General features: G+C 33.3%; 1 protein-coding gene across 1 annotated transcript in view; it reads left to right on the forward strand.

Annotated features, from left to right (window-relative positions):
- Positions 1–20,481, forward strand: part of HMBOX1 (homeobox containing 1) — a 153,414-nt gene that overhangs the window by 97,887 nt on the left and 35,046 nt on the right. Inside the window, exon 5 of the mRNA XM_023519668.1 lies at positions 9,326–9,479. Coding sequence (XP_023375436.1) covers positions 9,326–9,479 — 154 coding nt within the window. The remainder of the gene's footprint in view (positions 1–9,325; positions 9,480–20,481) is intronic.

Here is a 20,481-nt window from a genome sequence, read left to right on the forward strand (position 1 = left end):
TTTAGTTACTAATATAAGTTTATGCTGTTATTTAGTTCATGTTATACTGTATCCAATGATCTCTGTTAATGATTATCTGTTTCTGATTCTATTTACTTGGGTGAGGATTGTACCTTTGGGCTTAAGGGTGAAGCTGTCTTGATGACTTTGGGAGCCGCAATAGGTAGGAAAACAGAATGAAATCTTAAAGAAAAAGATCACAGAAACCTTCCTGTCTGAAGTTGCCAGGAATAGACAAGTTCTATTGCAGGATACTATAACAAGTGGTAAATAAAGTAAAATCTGAAGTTGTGTGACAGACTGTCTCAATCTACATGTAACACAGACCGGTGGCAGTGAGCCTGATCTCCAGTTTAACCTTGTGATTGAGCTGTCTTCTGTAATACTACAGCATTAAAGTTTTTGCTTATAGACTAAATTACCAGTAGGGATATTGCATATTGAAGAGTCTTTGCTAATAATAGCATTAGCTCTGAGGTGGAAATAAAGAATGTTATAGAGATGTATTTTTGTGTATGTCTTTGATAAGATTTTTTTCAAAGATCACATGCTCATTCTGAAAGGCCCAGGCATACCAAAACAGAAGAGCATATTAACCTCTCTGCAATGAATTTTTTAATCTACCCACCCCCTCGTTTCTATTTTGAAATATTTCAGATGTACAGAAAAATTGAAAGACCAGCACTGTGAACATCTATTCACCCTCTTTTTAGATGCAATAATTGTTAATATTTTGCTATATTTCCTTTATTCCTATGAAATAAGTAAGTGAATAAATTTAAATTTTATGTATATATGTATGTATACACACATAATCTCTCCAGCATTCATCTCCTGAAAAACAGGATAATCACCCACATAATCATATTTTCTTTTATCACATCTAAGAAAATTAACAATAATTCCTTAATATCATCTAATATCAAATGCATATTCACATTTCTCTAATTGTTGTAAGATTGTCTTTTGTAGCTCTTTTTAATTGAGTAGTATCTAATTTAGGTTGACAAGTTAGAATTTATTGTTATGTCTTTTTAGACTCTTCAATCTAGTCACTCAGACTTTTTTTTCGTGACATAAACTTTTTTTTAATATATTTATTTTAATTAGTTTCAAGTACACCGTACATTGGTTAGACATCTATATAGTTTGTAAAACTGTCCCCCTATTTGCTCCCTCCCTCCGCTCACCCTCCACCTAGCCAGCGTAGTCATGCTAATTTCATTCCCTGTGCTATGCTCCCCATCCCCATTCATGACATAAACTTTTTAAACCATCCAAAAATATTGCAGAATGTCCCATATTCAGGATTTAAACTTTTCCTCTTAGTATCAATTAACTTATTCCTCTATAGCTCTTTATTTTCTGTAAACTGGAAGTTAGGATTAGAGGCTTGATTCAGATTAAACATTTTTGGCAAGAATACTTCACAGATTATTTAGGGAGGGCATGTACTAATGGCTGCAATTTACTTTGAAATGCATCAGTGTAAAATAGGGAGATGGACAGATATGTGAAAACGTTAGTACTGTAAAGTAAAATATTAAATGGCATGAATAGAAACTTTCACCATAAAATTCCTTCATTGTTGCTCTATGTTTGAAAATTTTCACAATAAAACATTGGAGCAAAACACTCTTTAGGTATCGTTTATCTCACATTATCATATATCAAGAGGCATGTAATATCAAGTTATAGCATTATTCATATGCTGAATTTGATCATTTGTTAAAGTAGTGACCACCAGCTCTTGTCTTTGCAGTTTAAAATCAGCAGGGTATCATTTTGTCAGTGGGTGAATATCCTCTTCAACCTTTGCCAGTGGTCTTAGAATCCATTGATGATGCTTATTTGAATCAGTTATTTCAGTGGGGATTGCAAAATGGTGATAATCCAGTCTAACATTCCTTCAGCATTTATTAGCTGGAAATTTGTCTGCAAAGAACTTTGATTTTAGATATTTTTCTAGATATACAAGCAAATCTCTTAATATCTCTTGTTGCTGCCATTAGTTAAATATTCAGTAAAAGTTCGGTAAAAATACAATGCAAATGACATGCAATTTTAAATTATCTAGTAACCACATTTTAAAAACTGAGAATAGCTAAACTTAATAATATATTTTATTTAACAATACGTATTATTACTTCAACATTTAATCAGCACTTTTTTAAATTACTGAGATTTCTTTTTTTCTCTACTGAAATATAATATATATTTTACACGTAAAGCACATACTTCCAGTCAGTCACATTTCAGCTTCAATAGCCACGTGTGGCTAGTGGCTATCATGTAGGACAGCTCAGTCTTAAGATATATTACAGTTGAAGCAACAAGTCAAACTCAGTGCAAAGCAATCTTCCTAAAGATGTCACTTCTCCCATGATTCATAGCAGAGCCAATCACATGGAGAGGGGCAGAAACAACTTGGTATTTGGTTTGTTTAATAGAGCAAGGTAGGCTGATAAGCAAGGATTAGCTAGATGATTAAGGAACTATGCTTCAAGTTTTATAAGCCTGGTCACATTCCAATAGTTGGTTACCAGGAGAGACACGAGAGGGATTGTTAGGGTGTTCCAAAATATATAGGGCAGAGCAGTGAAGAATTTGGAAGGCAAACACTGGTCAATGTGTCAGGCAGTCAGCCTCTATAGGAGAAGGGGTTTTAGTCTCTTGGATTTGGCACCTAGAACAGTGCCTAACATATAATCTAATCACAGTTGGTGGGGCTGAATTCCCACACTGGGATTTCAGGGCCAGGCTCCAATACCAAGTATGGAATAGGATACCAGGAAAACAAATTCACTGGAAACAGGAAAGGTGACTAAGATGCAGCTCTCAGGCCACAGCAGCATTTTTGTAGCTAATCGGGTAGCGCTGTCCACTTGAGAATACTGCTATTAAAATCCAGTTTTTAGCACTGGGGTGATATTGTGTTCTTCTGAAGCTGTTGTGTTGTGGTTTTTTTTTTTTTTTTTTCCCTGTCTTATTTTTGTTTTTAATCTTATTTCCTATTTTAATTTATCTTGGAACACCCATCATCAGGAAATTAGAGGAAGGAGGAACTAAGGCATTGAAACAGGAATAATGGGAAAGAAATGTCATTCATCCCCCTGTTGATTAGGAGCTGTTTTCTTTAAGGAGATAGTGCCTTCTTTTAAGAATAAGTTTCTCTAATTATAGGCATTTGCTCTTTGTGAAGTTGCATTACCAACCATCTCCATATTTTCTATTTTTTATTTGGAAACTAAATTCATACTGGTTCTAAGTTCTTTTTAGTCAGGTTTTCTGTAGGACATAATTTAAAGTTAGCTGAAGAGAAAAGAAGTTCATTGTTGGTTGTTTTCATTGTCTCAACAGTAATTGGATGTTAGCAAATGAAATTTAATTTTTTAAGTTTTTCTTTGCAATTTTAACCTTTAAGAGCTAATGTGGTATAAAATTCTTTCTAGATAAAAATATTCTTACTTTGTTGATTTTAACATAACTTTTCATATTAGCTAAAGAATTGTATTATTTCTTCTTATTCCATAGACACTTTGAAACTACTATCATGTTTGGATAAGATGAACTAAAATTACGTTAGCATCTAAGAATAGCTTATCCACTGTCTAGTCAATAGTCGCTTATAGTTTATCGGAATCTTCTCTGCAAAGCATTGCAGAGATGATTGGAATCCACCTAAATGTCCCTAGTCACGAACTGGTTAAATAAATTATGGTGTATCTGTACACCGGAATACTGTGGAGGCTATATAGCTGTTTTTTAAAAGGTGGCTTTATATGAATTGGTTTTGTATGTGGTAATATCAAATTCATAAGTGAATAAAAGAAGACAAAACAATGGCTATAATATATTGCCATTTATATAGGGGAATACATACATACATGTATATATACACTCAAATAAACACAGAACATCTCTGCAAGGCTGTATTAGGAATTGATGAAAATGGCTCTGTGGACAGGAACTGAGAGGCTGTTAACTACATAACCTTTTGTGTCTTTCTAAATTCTGTGCCATGTACTTGTTCTATATATTTGAAAAATACATATAAATGTAATGAGAGGAGGGAGGAAGAAATGAAAGAAGGGAGGGAGAGAAGTAGAGAGGGAGGTAAAGAGAGATGAAGACGCTCCCTCCAAAAAAATCTGCCTCGTTGACAGCTTTAATGATGTAAGAAACTGAAGAACCTAGGTTCACATAGTCCAGATTTGCTTTTGAGAGGCACTTAAATAGAAATAAGAGGTCAGTGATTTTTACTGATAGGTAGGTCTTTCATAATTTTTCTCTGTCTAGGATAGATAGCTCATCAGAAGAAATGTAAATGGTACCATCCTTTTGCATATATTCTGATAAAAAATGCAAAATTAAGGAAAATCACAAAATAAAAAAGTACTTTTTTCTCTTTTATTTAAATTTAAGTATTTTAGAAAACAAGCCAAAAAAAAAAAAATGTTTGTACATTCTCTATTCCTGGGCTCAGAGCATTTCTCTCTGTATACGTTGATTGAAATTCTTCTTTTCAACCTCTTATTCTGGATCCATTTGGATATGGCCTTTTTGGTGTTGTTTGTTTTTGTTATTTGGTCCCTGTTTAAGTGGACCCTGCAAGAAAAATATAGAGTGGATATTTAAGTTATATTTCCTGATAATCCAATACATATAGATATAATGTAGTTCTCTGGTAAACAGACCCATCATCAGAATTTTCCAGCATAACCCAAAGCCTGCCAAGGCTTGATAAAATAGGCTGATGGAAACTGATCCAATACATTTTATCATTTCTTATGAAAACATTTACAAGAAAATGCCTATTTTTTAAAAGATGTAAGTACTAAATTCAGCATGGTTGACATCAAAAGCCCCTTTATTTAATCAAATTAAGCTCAACAGTCTTTTCCCTTGTCTAATTTAAACATTGCTATAGCAGACAGGGTGTGCTCAGTTCCTCTTGGCTCATGGCACTGATTCTGCATATTTCTAAACTAAACAATTAAATACAGTTTGCCAAGAGGCTTGTGCAGCAAGTCCATGAAGTAAATTTGGAGAACAGAAGTGATGCTTCCTCCCTTCACTGTTGCAGAGTCCCAGACCCTCAGGGAAATTATGTGTGTGACATGGGAGAAGATGAGAAATTACTCTTGGAGAAGCTGGTTTCTGTGAATGGAGTAGTAATGACATGCTTGGAATCCTTTTCTTATTAGCTGATTGGCAAAGGCTCACCCAGAAATAACCCTGATAAGCAGCAAAATTATGTATACGAAGAAAACATTTACCAAAATTTAAAATTCTATCAGCAAATTAGGAAGAAGTTTTATTTTTCCTTCTCTTGGGTTTAGATTTGTTAGATAAATGTTTAAATTTTTTTTCTTAATGGGAGCCCAAATATGAGGGAAAAAAAAATCCGTTAAAAAAATAAAATAGGTAACACTTCCTATAAAGAAAAAAAGAAGTGAATTGTTTTACTTCTGAGGAGTTTAAAGTTTTATATACATTGTTCTTACATTCTGATATCTTTGTATTTTTCTTTCAAAGTTAATCATTTTAAACCCATTCTTGTGTTATTCATTGCTCTGTATCCATTTCAACCAAAGCAAATGAACCAAGGTTTCTAGAACAAATCTCTGTATTGTTCCCAGAGTGTTGCTTTCACTATTTTAAAATACTGCTACATCAAAAAAGAAAAGCAAGAAAAAAAACCCTCAAAATTAATGTGATAATATTATTTTTCAAATGAAGTATGTTTACAAGTTTGAAATTATTTAGAGTTTCTACCTTCTGTGCATAAATTGCCTTGATTACTTTTAAAGTAACCAGGCCACTACTTACTTCTCTTCTTATTTTCCCTCCTTCCTTCTCTCTCCCTTTCTTTTCCGGACCAATTTTATTTCATCTAAATTTTCTTTTGTATAGAAAATTTGGACGATGAAGAATATTATAAAGAAACATAGTTATATTACCAGTAAACCCAATACCAAGAAAGAACCATTATTATCAGTTGGCTTATTTCCTTAAACCTCATGATTAAGATTCTTTGAATTTGTTTTATTTGTACCCATTGTTCACTCTACTTAACTAGGAAAGCGTGCCATAGTTATAGATGTATCCTGCTAGCTGGAATTCACTCATCTATTCCCTATCTTCTACTCATTGAAGCCCTGAAACGGTATCATTTTGCTAGAGCCAGGCATTGGATGAGAGGACCTCCTGCCTTACCCAGTCTCTTTCTGCCTGTCTCAGTCAGCTGTGATAGCAGCTTGGCTGTTTTGGACCTTTTATCCTGGCTGTAGAACAGAATTTATGCAGTCTACTTAGATAGTTTCCAGAGCCCTTGTCATGCTGTAATTCCTGCTCGCATTCAAAAAAGTAACAAAACAAAGACTTTGAAACCTTCCAGCCTCCTAGTTCCTTCTTATTCCTAAACTTGATTAACTTTGAATTAGGCCCAGACCCAATTGCCAAGTTATCTTGGCAGAATGGAACCTTCTTTCTTGAACGGTCTGAAGAAGGGTTTCGGTCTAGAGTTTCATGGTGTGTAGGCCAGGAATTTTTTAAACCAGGGGTCAGCAGCAAACTCTTCCTGTAAAGGGCCAGTAGTAGCAGTCTATATGGTCTCTGTCACAGCTACTCAACTTTGCCATTGTAGTCCCAAAATGAGACAGTATGTAAATGAATGAGTATAGCTGTATTTCAGTAAAACTTTCTTTAAACTATGGCAACATGCCATAGTTTGCCACACATTTTAAGCCACAGATCTCTAAAGCATTATGTGATGACACACTTGTCCATTTGAGGAAGAAGTTAAATATTTATATCACACACAATGGGAAATTATATATCTATTAAGGGTTTAAACAAAAATGAAAACTGTAAAAATATTCTGAATGATACAAAATGCATTGACCATAAAAGAAACAGATTGACAGATTTGACTATATAAAAATTAAGATCACAAAACATACCATAAATAAAAATAAAACATGAATGACAAATTGGAAAAAATAGTTGCAATCTATCACTAGCAATTGGTGTGGTCTCTACACATCAATGAGATAGATAACTCAAAAGAAAAAAGGACAAAGATAAATTTACAAGAAAAGACATATAATGGTCAGTAAACAGGAAAAGATGCTCATTCTTAACTAATAGTGAAATCTCTATATTAAAGGGAATTTTTTTGCCTGCTAAGTTTATAAATGTGAATAATTAGTAATATTAAAATACTCGCTGTGTTGGGTAACATGGGGAAATAAACGACTGGAGATGGTTGTGATGTCTCTTGTTAGTTCTGTTACTGTGCAACAAATTACCCCACATTATCTCACAATTTCTGAGAGTAGGAGTCTAAGAGTGGCTTAGCTAAGATGGTTCTGGCTCAAAGTTCTCATGAGGTTTCATGAGTCGAGCTGTCAGCCAGGGCTGCAGTCACTGGGACTGGATAGTGTACTTCCAAGATCACTTACATGAGTGTTGGCAAGCCCCAGTTCCTTACTGCCTGTTAACCAGAGACATCAGGTCCTGTCCACATGAGTCTCGCCATCGGCTTCCTGAGTATCTTTATAAAATGGCAGCTAATTTTCTTCGGAGTGAGTGATCTAAGACACAAGTAACTAAGACAGACTCCACAAATGTATTCTATAATCTGACACTGGAAGTGGCGTACCATTACTTCTACTATATGTTGCTGGTCACACAGACTAATTCTGGTATAGTATGGGAAGGAACCGCACAACAGCTTGAATACCAGGAGGCAGGGGTCCTTAGGAACCACCTTGGAGGCTGATTGCCACATGGCTGTATTGGGACTGTATGCTTTGGGCCTTATTTCTGTCAGCTAGGTTTGCAGTTCTCCGCATGTCATTACCTGCACCTAGAATGTCCAAAATGGCTTTTTTCTCAAACATATGGCACTTTAGGTGGATTTAGCAGGAGCACCTGGGGGGCCTGGCTGGAGATCTTTCACTCCATGTGGCTAGCAAAATTAATCTGAGATTTTAGAGCTGAGGAATTGGAAGAAGGGGGATACAATTTACTCAGATGGCAAAAGTTGCAAGACATCAGGTTTGGAGAGGAGAATCAGGATTGGTTAAAATACTCCTCATCTGTATAAGAGAAAGCGTATAATCATGTAGCCCTTATGATGGGATCTACAAATAGATGTGTATGTAGTGAAGTAGAAATACTACCCGTGGTAGTAATTGCAAGGTACAATAAATAAAGTATGATTTCTGTGATGGAGAAGGAAATATATATTTATTAATATGTGCATTATTATTCTACATAATTCTAACAAGTTCTAACCTATCTTTCTAGGGGTGTCTTAAGAGTTTGGATTTTATTCCATAGGCAGAGGGAACTTTTCAAAGGCTTTGGATCAGTGGAGTGATATGATCATAATTATGCTTTGGGAAGATGAATTTAACAGTGGAAAGAATGAAAGAACAGTGGGAGAGTCAGGGACTGGACTCTATGAAAGCATACCAAGTTATATTTAAATTCTTTGCTTTAAGTCCATGGAAGTCAGAGACAAAGTTGCTTTCTTTGTTTTATTCATAGCTTCTAGCTTAGAATAAGCCATGTAAAATGGTTTGATAAATGGTAAATGAATGAGTACATGCATCATCACCAGTTCAGGTTGTCCATGAAAAGGCTAATCTGAATTAGTAAAGCATCTCAATTATAAGTATTTTTTCATTCCTTTTATTGCATTCAGAAGGTAACAGAAGGTAACAAAGTACTGTAGCATTAATTGGTAGTAGACCTATGGAGGAGAGGTGGTTTAGTTGGTAGACTAAAAGCTTATAAAATATCCTATTTTCTTTGATGCTATATGTGACTTTTTTTTAAGAGTTTACAGCAATTAGGATTATTTTAAATTCACCTCCCACCTACATATACACTTCAAGGTCCCCATTTTCTCAAAAACAGAAAGTCCTTTGGATGGTAATGAGTTTGTGAACAGAGGGGGTATATTGTTCACAAAGATTTAAACTGTCAAATAGGAATTTCAAGAGAGATTTTTCAGAGGAAGATAGTTCCCTGAATGAGAGAGATTTAGGGCTTCATTTTGAAAAATGGCCCAAAGGTAAGAGACAAATGACAAACAAACAAACAAAAAGTGACATTTTAAAATAATTTTAAAAAGAGTTGTCACTTTGGATTTTTATTTTGGTCAAGTAAATTTTTAAAATATATAAATATATATTGGGCCTACAAGTTCCAATGGAGAGAAAAAGTTCATTGTTGTTGATTTCATTATATATTGTCATATGGGTTTTATTAAATTAGAAGGTATTTGCTCAAAATGCCTTGTTTATTTCAGGGGCTACACTAAGTATGAGACCAGCCCCCATTCCAATAGAAGACCCAGAATGGAGACAAACACCTCCTCCAGTCTCTGCCACATCTGGAACCTTTCGGCTACGACGAGGGAGTCGATTTACTTGGAGAAAGGAGTGCCTGGCTGTCATGGAAAGGTACGTGTCTCCTCTTCCTGTGACCAATCTCTCAAACTTAGGAAAGAGAGATACTTTGGTTAGATTTGGACAGTTTCCATTTCAAACAAGTAATTTGGGATCTAGTTTCTATCTCTAAAAGTATTTTGGAATATTATAAATGTTATATTATTGAAATAAGGTGATCTACCATTGAAAATTGATAAAACTGGAGTTAACATCTATCAGTATAATTTAATAGTGTCCTCAGTAATTTCAGAAACTTTAGAAGAATTTCTTTTGAGTTTAGAACTTTGTCTTACATTTTGGAAAAATTCGAGGTCTTATTTTCAACAAAAATATCGAAGAATTGTATTGTGGGCCACTGAGATGTTTTTTCTTAATTTTTTTTTATTTTTCAGTTACAGTTGACATACAATATTATATTAGCTTCAGGTATAAAATATAGTGATTAGACATTTACATAACATGCGAAGTGATCACTCTGATAAGCCTAGGATCCATCTTACACTATACACAGTTATTACAGTATTATGGACGGTATTCCGGATGCTGTACTTTACATCCACATGACTATTTTTATAACTGGCAATTTGTACTTCTTAATCCCTTCACCTTTTTCGCCCATTCCCCTCAATTCCACTCTCATTTGGCAACCATCAATTTGTTCTCTGAATCTATGAGTTTGTTTCTGTTTTGTTTGTTTATTTATTTCAGTTTTTAGATTCCATATATAAGTGAAGTTATATGGTATTCGTCTTTCTCTGTCTGACTTATTTCACTTAACATAATGCCTTCTAGGTCCATCCATGTTGTTGCAAGTGGCAAGATTTCATTCTTTTTTGTGTCTGAGTAATAGTCCATTATATATGCATACCCTGTTCTTTATCCAGTCATCTATCAGTGGACACTTAGGTTCCTTCCATATCTTGGCTATTGTAAACAGTGCTGCAATGAACATAGGGGTGCATGTATCTTTTTGAATTAGTGTTATCGATTTCATTGGATAAATACCCAGAAATGGAATAGCTAGGTCATATGTTAGTTCTATTTTCAATTTTTTGAGGAACCTCCATACTGTTTTCCATAGTGGCTGCACCAATTTACAGTCCCACCAACAGCACACGTGAGTTCCCTTTTCTCCACATCCTCACCAGCCAATACTTGTTGTTGATTTGTTGATGATAGCCATTCTGACAGAAACGAGGTGAGAGCTCATTGTGGTTTTTAATTTACATTTCCCTTATGATTAGTGATGTTGATCATCTTTTCATGTCTACTGACTATCTGAATGTCCTCCTGGGAGAAATGTCTATTTGTCTGCCCACTTTTTAATCGGATTGTTTAATGTTTTTGGTGTTAAGTCATATGAGTTTCTTATATATTTTGCATATTAACCCCTTATGGGATGTATCATTGGCAAATACCTTCTCCCATTCAGTAGGTGGTCTTTTTGTTTTATTGATGGTTTCTTTCACTGTATAAAAATTCTTTAGTTTGATGTAGTACCATTTGTTAATTTTTTCTTTTGTTTCCTTTGCCTGAGGAGACATATCCAAAAAATAATACAAAGAGTGATGTCAAAGAGTTTGCTGCCTATGCTGCTTCTATAAGTTTCATGATTTCAGGTCTTCCATTTAAGTCTTTAATCAATTTTGAGTTCATTCTTGTATATGGTATAAGAAAGTGATCCAGTTTTATTCTTTTACATATGTCTTTCCAGTTTTCCCAGCATCATTTATTGAAGAGACTGTCTTCATCTCATTGTATACTCTTGCTTCCTTAGTCTTAGATTAAGTGACCGTATAGATGTCAGTTTGTTTCTGGGCTCTCTGTTCTGTTCCATTGATCTGTGTGTCTGTTTTGATGTCAATACCATGCTGTTTTAATTCTTACAGACTTGTAGTATAGTTTGATATCAAGTAGCATGATACCTCCAACTTTGTTCTTCTTTCTCAAGATGGCTTTGGCTATTCAGGGTCTTTTGTGGTTCCATATAAATTTTAGGATTATTTCACTCTAGTTCTGTGAAAAATGTCATTGGTATTTTGACAGACATTGCATTGAATCTGTAGATTGCTTTCCAATTTGGATGCGTTTTATGTCCTATCTGATTGCTGTGGCTAGGATTTCTAATACTATGTTCAATAAAAGTGGTGAAAGTGGACATACTTGTCTTGTTCCTGATCTTTAAAGGCTTTCAGCTTTTCATTGTTAAGCATGATGTTAGCTGTCGGTTTGTTATATGTGGCCTTAGTTATGTTGAGCTATGTTCCCTCTATCCTCACTTTGCTATCCTCACTTTGCATCCTCACTTTGCTGAGAGTTTTTATCGTAAATGGATGCTGGATTTTGTCTAATGTTTTTCTGCAGCTATTGATATGATCATATGATTTCCTTTATTTCATTTATATGATAAATCACCTTATTTGCTTTGTGAATAGTGAGCCAACCTTGCATCCAGGAATAAATCTCGATTGTGGTATATGATCTTTTTAATGTGTTGCTGAGTTCAATTTGCTAATATTTTTTGAAGGTTTTTGCATCTATGTTCATCAGGGATATCGGCCTATAATTTTTTTTGTAGTGTCTTTGGCTTTAGTATCAGGGTAATGCTGGGGAGGCCACCGAGATTTAACTTTCTTCGATAAAGAGTGTGGCTTACATGAGTTTAGTTCCAAAGATTAGAAATACTTATTTTGGATTTTGCTTTGTTAATCTTCTGACTTTAGCACCAGGACCAGATTCATAGTAGATACTCAGTACTTTTTAAACTTGAATTTGACCTGGGCTTCAGTTTTCTCAGATGAAATGGTATAAATTGATTAAATATGGTTATGAAATGTTTACAGAATTTTGTTTTGATGGCGAATTTTATATGCAATAAGGTAATAGTTTTTCGTTAGAAAAGCATTTACTTTCTAAAATTAAATGTAGAAAAAAGAATAAATAAGAAGAGGTAAAAATAATTGTTTTTTTTTCATATTGAGATTTCTCAATAATTTAAATAATAGAAAAGAATGAAATCGAATGTGTAAAACTAGGTTTAACTTCTAAGATGATATAGAATACATATTTACATTGGATCAGCTTGATATGTTTTTTCCTAATTATTTAATCTGACCAGTCTAATGACATGTTGGAAAGAGCATTTGCCTCAGAGTCAGAAAACCTAAAATCTGGTTTTGGCTTTGCTGTTAAGCCAGCTCTATAACTTTGTTCAGGTTAAAAACTCTGAGCTATAGCTTTCTCATCTGTAAAATGAAGTTTGTCAGTAGCCAATAATGAATTATACATTATCTAGGACTTTGGCTATCTCTCTTCCTTCCTATTTCCTGATTATTTCCCAGTTCGTTAACATCACTAGCTGAAAGAGAAGGGGATTTAAAGTGTTGACGTTCAGTCAATGATTTTGTTCCTGTGATCAAATTGAAATTAAAAGGTTTGCTTAAGGGAAAGTTTGGATCCAGTAGCCAATATGAGGCTGTAGGTTATCATTGATGTTATCATCTGCTCCTTTCCTCGATCTCTATTATAAATGAGTAGAAACTATTTATTGAATAAAACAAATCCTCATATGCTTGAGTATTCACAGTGAATGAATGAGACTTTATTGTCCTAGAAACCTGACATTTATAATCTGCTTTATCTAGAAATTTTGATTCTTTCTTCAGAAAGAAGAAAATGTTCTTCAGAACTTTTACCATGTAACAGACATGAATTTAAATACTATCTGATTTGCAATATTGCACATTTTTCTCTGCATAACAAAATAAGCTTTGGTATTAGTTTCTAGTTGGTATAAGTCTAATTGTGCTACAGACTCAGTTATTTAATTTTTCTGAAGGTAAATTTATTACATAATATCAGTCTGAGGAAGGATTAAAATTTGATAACATTAATAACAATAGATGATATTCCTGATGCATTTTCAGGGAAGGCTTTGCAATTCCTTTTATTTTTTTCCAAGAACTAGCTATAGAATTACGGTGATAATAGTTTAGTAAAAAGTTGTTGAGCACTTACCCCGTGTAAGGCACTCATTTAATCTTAATTTTCATTTTTTAACCTTAATTTTAATTAATAAGTATCTTTAATCCAGGAGTTGTTATCTTTGGTTTAATTTTATCTTACCTGGCACAACTATTAAGAACGTATGTGATTTATTTCCAATAGTTGCAAAAATGCAAAAAAAAAAAAAAGAAAAAAACCTTTCAAAATGTTTAATAGCTATAGTAGAGAAGGTCATAGTATAATTTTCAACTGTAAAAATAGGACTTTTTATTTTTAAACATGGGATATAAATCCCCTAGCTTCAAAGCAATGCATGATATTTTTCCCCTAAACTGAGTGGGTGAATAAACACATATACATGATCCGTAAAGCCAGCAGAGTACTAGCCTTACTCAAATAGATTAGTGCAAGTCAAAAAAATTATTCAATTCTTCACACTTATACAACAATTTCAAATGAATCAAAAAAAGTGAATCCTTACAAATAATAGAAGAGAATGTGGGGAGTCCCTCCATATCCTAGAAATGAATAATTTTTTTTAACTGCGACTCAGAAATTCAAAAGCAGTAAGGTAAAGGATTCATAAATTTGATTACATAAATTAAAAGGAAAACTTTGTAGGGGCGCTATGAGCAAAGTAAAAAAAAAAAAATTGGAAAAAGTATTTACCATTTATTATCATCCCTGGCATATAAAGAGCTTTTAAAAAACTGGAACCAAAAACTCTAGAAAAAATGGACTAAATATCAGTAAAGAAACAAAATGTAAATGGCCCTTAAACATATGAAAAAATATTCAATTTAATTCATGGTAAGAGAAATTCAAAATCAAATTATTCCGAGATACCTTTTCTTTCCCCCTATCACATTGGCAAAAATCCAAAAGTTCCACATTTTTCTATTGATTGGGCTGTAGATTAATGGGCACTCTCATACATTGCTTGTGAGAATGCAAAATGGAACAACTTTGTGGAGAGGAACTTGACAGCATCAGGGAAAATTACCCATTTGACTCAGCATTCCCACATCTAGAGAATTATCCCAAAGATACACTGCAAAAATATGAAAAGATAGCAGCCCTGTTTGTAATAAAAAATAAATGAATACAACCTATATGTCTATTGGTAGTGGACTGAGTGAATAAACTATAGTAAATAAATCCATATGTTGTATGTCCAGGCTCTCATAGTGGAGTGCTATGCAGCTGAAAAAAAGAATGAAGTTTTCTTTTCACGGAATAAAAATAATACTGTGACCTTCTGCATTGTTGCTATTAAATACTTCAAAAGGCTTTTTTTTTTTGCATTTTTGGTGATCTTCAGAGTATGATGTTTAAAAAAAAGGCAGTGTCAGTTGTATACAGTAGGCTATCAATTATGTATTTATGCATTTGCTTATACTGTGATTTAAATAATAGAATAAACGATAAAATAAATAAAATGATTGCCAATAGGAGAAAAGAGAAAAAACAGATTGGAGAAGATGAAGATAGAAACTAGACTTCTCTGAATATACCTTGTTTTGACATTGTAATCATGTAACTATTTTACGTTATTATAAAATAAAATTAAATTGAAATGTGGGGGAAAGGGGATACCTAAAAAATAACTAAAATGAAAACAAAAAAACTCTATATAAGCTGATGACTTAAACTCTCAGGAACTATATCAGATAAGTACAACACAGTATTTAGACCATGCTTCCCTGGTGAGATACAGCTTAGGAATAAAAAGAACAACAAAAAAACCTTACACAGATTTTACTAATTTTGGTAATATTAATATTGTTACTCAGGTACTATTTTGTATGGATAAGGATGCAGATATAGATAAAATAAGTAATAATATTAATGTTATTAGGAACCAAGGTTTTCAATATGAAAGAGATACAGATATAAAAGCAAAAGATTTAAGTAAAACACTATAATCTTGTGTATGTGTAAAGTAGAAATTCATCTCAAATTCTTTTAATAACAGCCTTATTGAGATACAATTCACCTATTTAAAATGTGCAATACAGTGCTTTTTTAGTATATTTACAGTTGTGCAACCATCACCCCAATTTTAGGACATTCTCTTTATCCCTAAAAATCCCTTATGCCCTTTAGCAGTCACTCCTTTTCTCCCCCATCCCTCTCTAACTCTATGTAACTATCAATCTACTTTTTCTATATAGATTTGCATGTTCTGTAAATTTCATATGAATGGAATCATACAATATGTGGCCTTTTGTGACTCACTTTTATTTAGCATAATGTTTTCAGGGTCCATCCATGTTATAGCATATATCAGTATTTCATTCCTTTTTACTGCAAAATATTTCATTATATGGATATGCCATATTTTATTTATTGATCAGTTGATGGACTTTGGGACTTTTTAGCTATCACGAATAATGTTACCATGAACAAACTTTGTGTCCTGGTGCAATTGCTGGGTCATAGTAACTCTGTGTTCAAACTTTTAAAGAACTACCGGACTATTTTCCAAAACAAATGCACCATTTTGCATTCCACCCAGCATGATCGATTCAGTTTCTTACCAACGCTTGTCATTATCTCTCTTATTGGTTATAGCTCTCCTTGCGTATGTGAGGTAGAATCTCACTGTTTTTGTAGAATCTCATTTGATTTGCATTTTACTGACTAATGATGTTGAACGTCTTTTCAAATGTTTTTTGGCTATTTGTGTGTATATCATCTTTGGAGAAATGTTTAGTCAGATCCTTTGACCATTTTTATATTGTAAGATTTTTTTATGTATTCTAGGTATGAGTCCCTTAACAGATAAATGGTTTGCAAATATTTTCTCCCATTCTGTCGGTAGTCTTTTCAAATATTTGATGACCTTTAGAACATGCAAGTTTTTAATTTTGATGATGTACAATTTATTTTTTTGTCTCTTGTTTGTGCCTTTATTGTGTTATCTAAGAAGGCTTTGCCTAAATCAAAGTCACTACGATTTATTCCTATATTTTTTCTAAGAGTTTTATACTTTAACTCTTATAGTTAGGACCCAACATCATTATTTTGCATATTCAAAATAGTGAATATTCAGCACTGTTGGAAAAAACTGTTCTTTTCCCATTGATTAGTTTTGACACCCGGGTCAAAAATCAATTGACTATAAATGTAAGGGTGCATTTCTGGACTCTCAATTCTATTCTATTGATCTGTATGTCTATTCTTATGGCATACCACACTGTCATGATTACTGTCACATTATAATATACTTTGAAATGCAGAAGTATGACTCCCCCCCCGCTTTTTTTTTTTTAAGATTATTTTAGCTATTTTGGGTCCCTTGCATTTCCATATGAATTTTAGGAACAGTTTGTTAATTTCTGCTACAAAGCCAGCTATAATTTTGATGAGAAAATCCTGTAGTCTCAAATTTGAATTATAAATAATGATATGAATCCATTATATTTTCTCTTGTAAAAAGAGGAAGGAGAGGACCTCTGCCTACTCAAAAGATCTATCGACAATGGTCGACCTAGTAGAAATTAGCATGCCTGGGGTCCAGGTTGTGTTCATAAGTACCATTAGCACCCCTTGAAGAAATGTCTGTTTCCAGGCCTGGGGCAGGAAATATACATGATGAGGCTATTCCAGATAAGTGAGTGATATCAAAAAGGCTCAGGAGCTAACTTGAAGAATCTCCCACTATCCAAAGAAGGGGGCAATTTGAATATTAGTAATAAGACCAATTGTAGTAGATTGAAGTACATTAAACTTATTAAGAATCCATGTATAATAATGATACTAAAAAAATTTATTGGTCACACTTAGAGAATTTTAGAGAACCAACTAAATATTTGAAAGTGGTAAAAGGAAAGAACTGAGCATTTAACCTGCCTTTCACATATGAACTTTATCTCTGATTCAAAAAGTTTTTCTCAGATGGATTCCAGCTAATAAGTGAAAAAGGAATAACATAATTATAATATTATTATTTTGCAAATCCTAATGAAATAATCTGACAATGATCATTAGCTGCTGACATCTCAGAAAGTCAGACGACCAGGCATTATGTACCTCTTGGAGGACGTGCACAGCACCACAAACAGAGTGTTCTTTCCAACAAAATTGAAACTGAATCAAGTCAAGCCTTGAGATCCAGCTGCAGGTTCATAGGAAATATGAAACAAAGTCTGTTAAACAGTGCTATGGGGTTCAAGTCAACAAAATAATGTAAGAGACCCTAAGAATAATAACTCAGTTTCTTCAAGTGTTAAAAAAAAATCTTATTAGCCAATTGAGGAAATTTGAACACCAACTATATAAATGATGGTTTTTGTTTTAGATATGATAATGATTGCTTATATGTAAATGATGCTCTATTTATAAAAATAAGAGTTTTTGTCTTTTAGAAATATGTATCAAAATGTGTAATAATATTATATATAAAATGACATGACATAGGAGATTCACTTCAAAATAACACAAGATGGAAAGGCAGGGGCCAGGGTATGAATAAAACAAGAGTAGTATCAATAAATTTATGATTTCTATAGCTTGGTGATATTTACTTGGGGGTTCATGGTACAGTTCTCTCTTTTTGTATATATATTGTACATGTGTTAAAGAAAGGTCTAATTTTTGGGTCATATCACGTGGAACTATGAGATGAAAAGTCTTCATATATCACAAAAACTAAACTACACAATGTTATCTAATAATATTTACTTATCAGATATTTGAGTGTCATTGAAGTAGCCTCCAGCAATACACTGGTGAACATAAATAGTTCCTGAGTTTTCAGTCAGGTTGGAGAGACAGACATTAATCAAACAATCACACAAATCATGGTAACATTTCAACTGTAATATGTGTATGAAAGGTAAATGGTGCTAGGAGATCTTATAATAGGCTATATGGTGAGAGTTAATTAGGTAAAAGGAAAGGAGAAAATGTTACAAGTAAAAAGGAGAGCTGTAGTTGTCTAGAACTGTGCCGTCTCATACGGTATGCTCTATTTAAATTTAGGTTATTTAAAATTAAATAAAATTTATAATTCAGTTCCTTAGACTAGCCGCATTTCAAGTGCCTAGTAGTCATATATGGCTACTGACTATAGTTTTAGACAGCGCAGATATGGAACATTTCTGTCATCACAGAAAATTTTATTGGATAGCTCTGATATGGAACAACTGTATCTCATCCCCAGTAGAAAAAATAATGGTTATATTTGCCTTGTAATGATTTGTTTTTGTTTTCCTCTTTACTCAAAATCTTAAGGTAAATACAAATATAAACTAAAAACCAAATATTAAATCCACTGAAATATTTTAGAAAGTTTTCTAAGTGACTGTGACAGAAACAGGTAAATATTTTGTTAATTCACATATCAAAATTAGTATATTTGTACATCCTTTTCCACATCTAGCCCTGCTTTTGAGAATATAAGATTTAACAACTCATTTTTTATGATTGATCTTTTTTCTCTAATTATCATTCATTCATTCATTCATTCATTTGTTCATTCACTTGTTCATCAAGCATGTATTTTTACACACTGCATTTGGTGGATATATCTCTTGAATATCTTACTTTGTAATGGTTCCTTATACACACCAACTTTTTTCATGCTGTTTATTTGTTGAAGAGACTAAGGATTTTGTCCTATTGAATTTCCCACATTTTAGATCTGGCCGCTTACATCCTCATAGTGTCTCTTAACATGACCTCATATTATCTGTAGACTGGTAGCTAGATCTAGAGTCTTGATTAGATTCTAGTTCAGTTCTTTTGGTACATGACTGGTGCTTTGTTCTTCCTATTAATAACATTGTGTAAGGAGGCACATAATGTCTGGTTGTCCCATTTTTAGTAACTATAAGATTAATTAGTGGATTCAGTGCTGTCATCCTGATCCATTTATTAGAAAGGTCACCATCTACCAATAGTTTCAGGGCAGTGATTCTTAACCTGTGCTGCATGTTAAGAGCACCTTGGGGACTTTTATGTCATCCATTGATGATATTTTCCTAAGGGGTTACAAAATGATTATATTCCAATTTTTTGTTTTATTTTGCATTAGTCAGCTGGAATTCTTCTTTATATAAATAACTTTTTCTCAACTCTTAAGTTACCCCTTGGGTGGGATGCAGCACTAGCATATAAGCTGTTACAGAACTGAGGAATAAATGCTATTCTGAAGATGGGTAATAAGTTTATGGGGTCAGGAGACTCAGACAAGCAGAGGAAAGAGTCATGAAGACTTTACCAAAGTGATGACGTTTTGGCTGCATTCTAATGAGTGATAGATAGGAGTTCACCAGTTAGAGAATCAGAAATGATATTATAATGTTAGGAGATTATCAGGAAGTTCTTTATGGCAGAACACAGGGCTTTTCATCAGAAGCATTTCTACCTTGATTATTCAGGGCTTAGTCATACTATGCAAGCTATAATTAAGTACCATCTTTAATTATACCACGGCTTTGGTATCCAGTCTTCATCATAAAGGAGGTTATATCTGATTAGATTGGTCTATTGGATAGTATTAGTGGGACTATGGAAGATGGGCAAGAAATCAGCCAATCAGATGTGTATTTGAGTACATGCCAGATGCTTAGAGTCAAAGGAAATAAATGTAAAATAAATATAAGTTGTACAGTCTGCCCTATCTTAAGGCAGTAATAGTTTATGTTTGAGTATAATTGTATAGTTTGTATATAATTATTGATCTTATTGATAATTATTTCATATAGTTGCTTATTTAATCTTCACAATTCTATACTATAGACATTTTATTATTTACAGTTTATTTTTAAGAGCCTCAGAGAAAAGAAGTGACTAGCCTATACGCAAATGGATTAGAGAAGGAGGAGGGTAGATTGAAGCTAGCTAGGAGGCTGTTAGAGTAATCTATGTATGAGTGTTGAGTGTCCAGACTATAATGTCAAAGCAAAGGGAGAGAAAAGGAATAGAAGATAATAGCTATCAGAAAAAATTTGAAGAAAAAAACCCACCTAACCTAGCTATAGATTGAACATAGAGATGACAG

The sequence above is a fragment of the Pteropus vampyrus genome, unplaced genomic scaffold, assembly GCF_000151845.1.
Source record: "Pteropus vampyrus isolate Shadow unplaced genomic scaffold, Pvam_2.0 Scaffold229, whole genome shotgun sequence".
Taxonomy (NCBI): domain Eukaryota; kingdom Metazoa; phylum Chordata; class Mammalia; order Chiroptera; family Pteropodidae; genus Pteropus; species Pteropus vampyrus.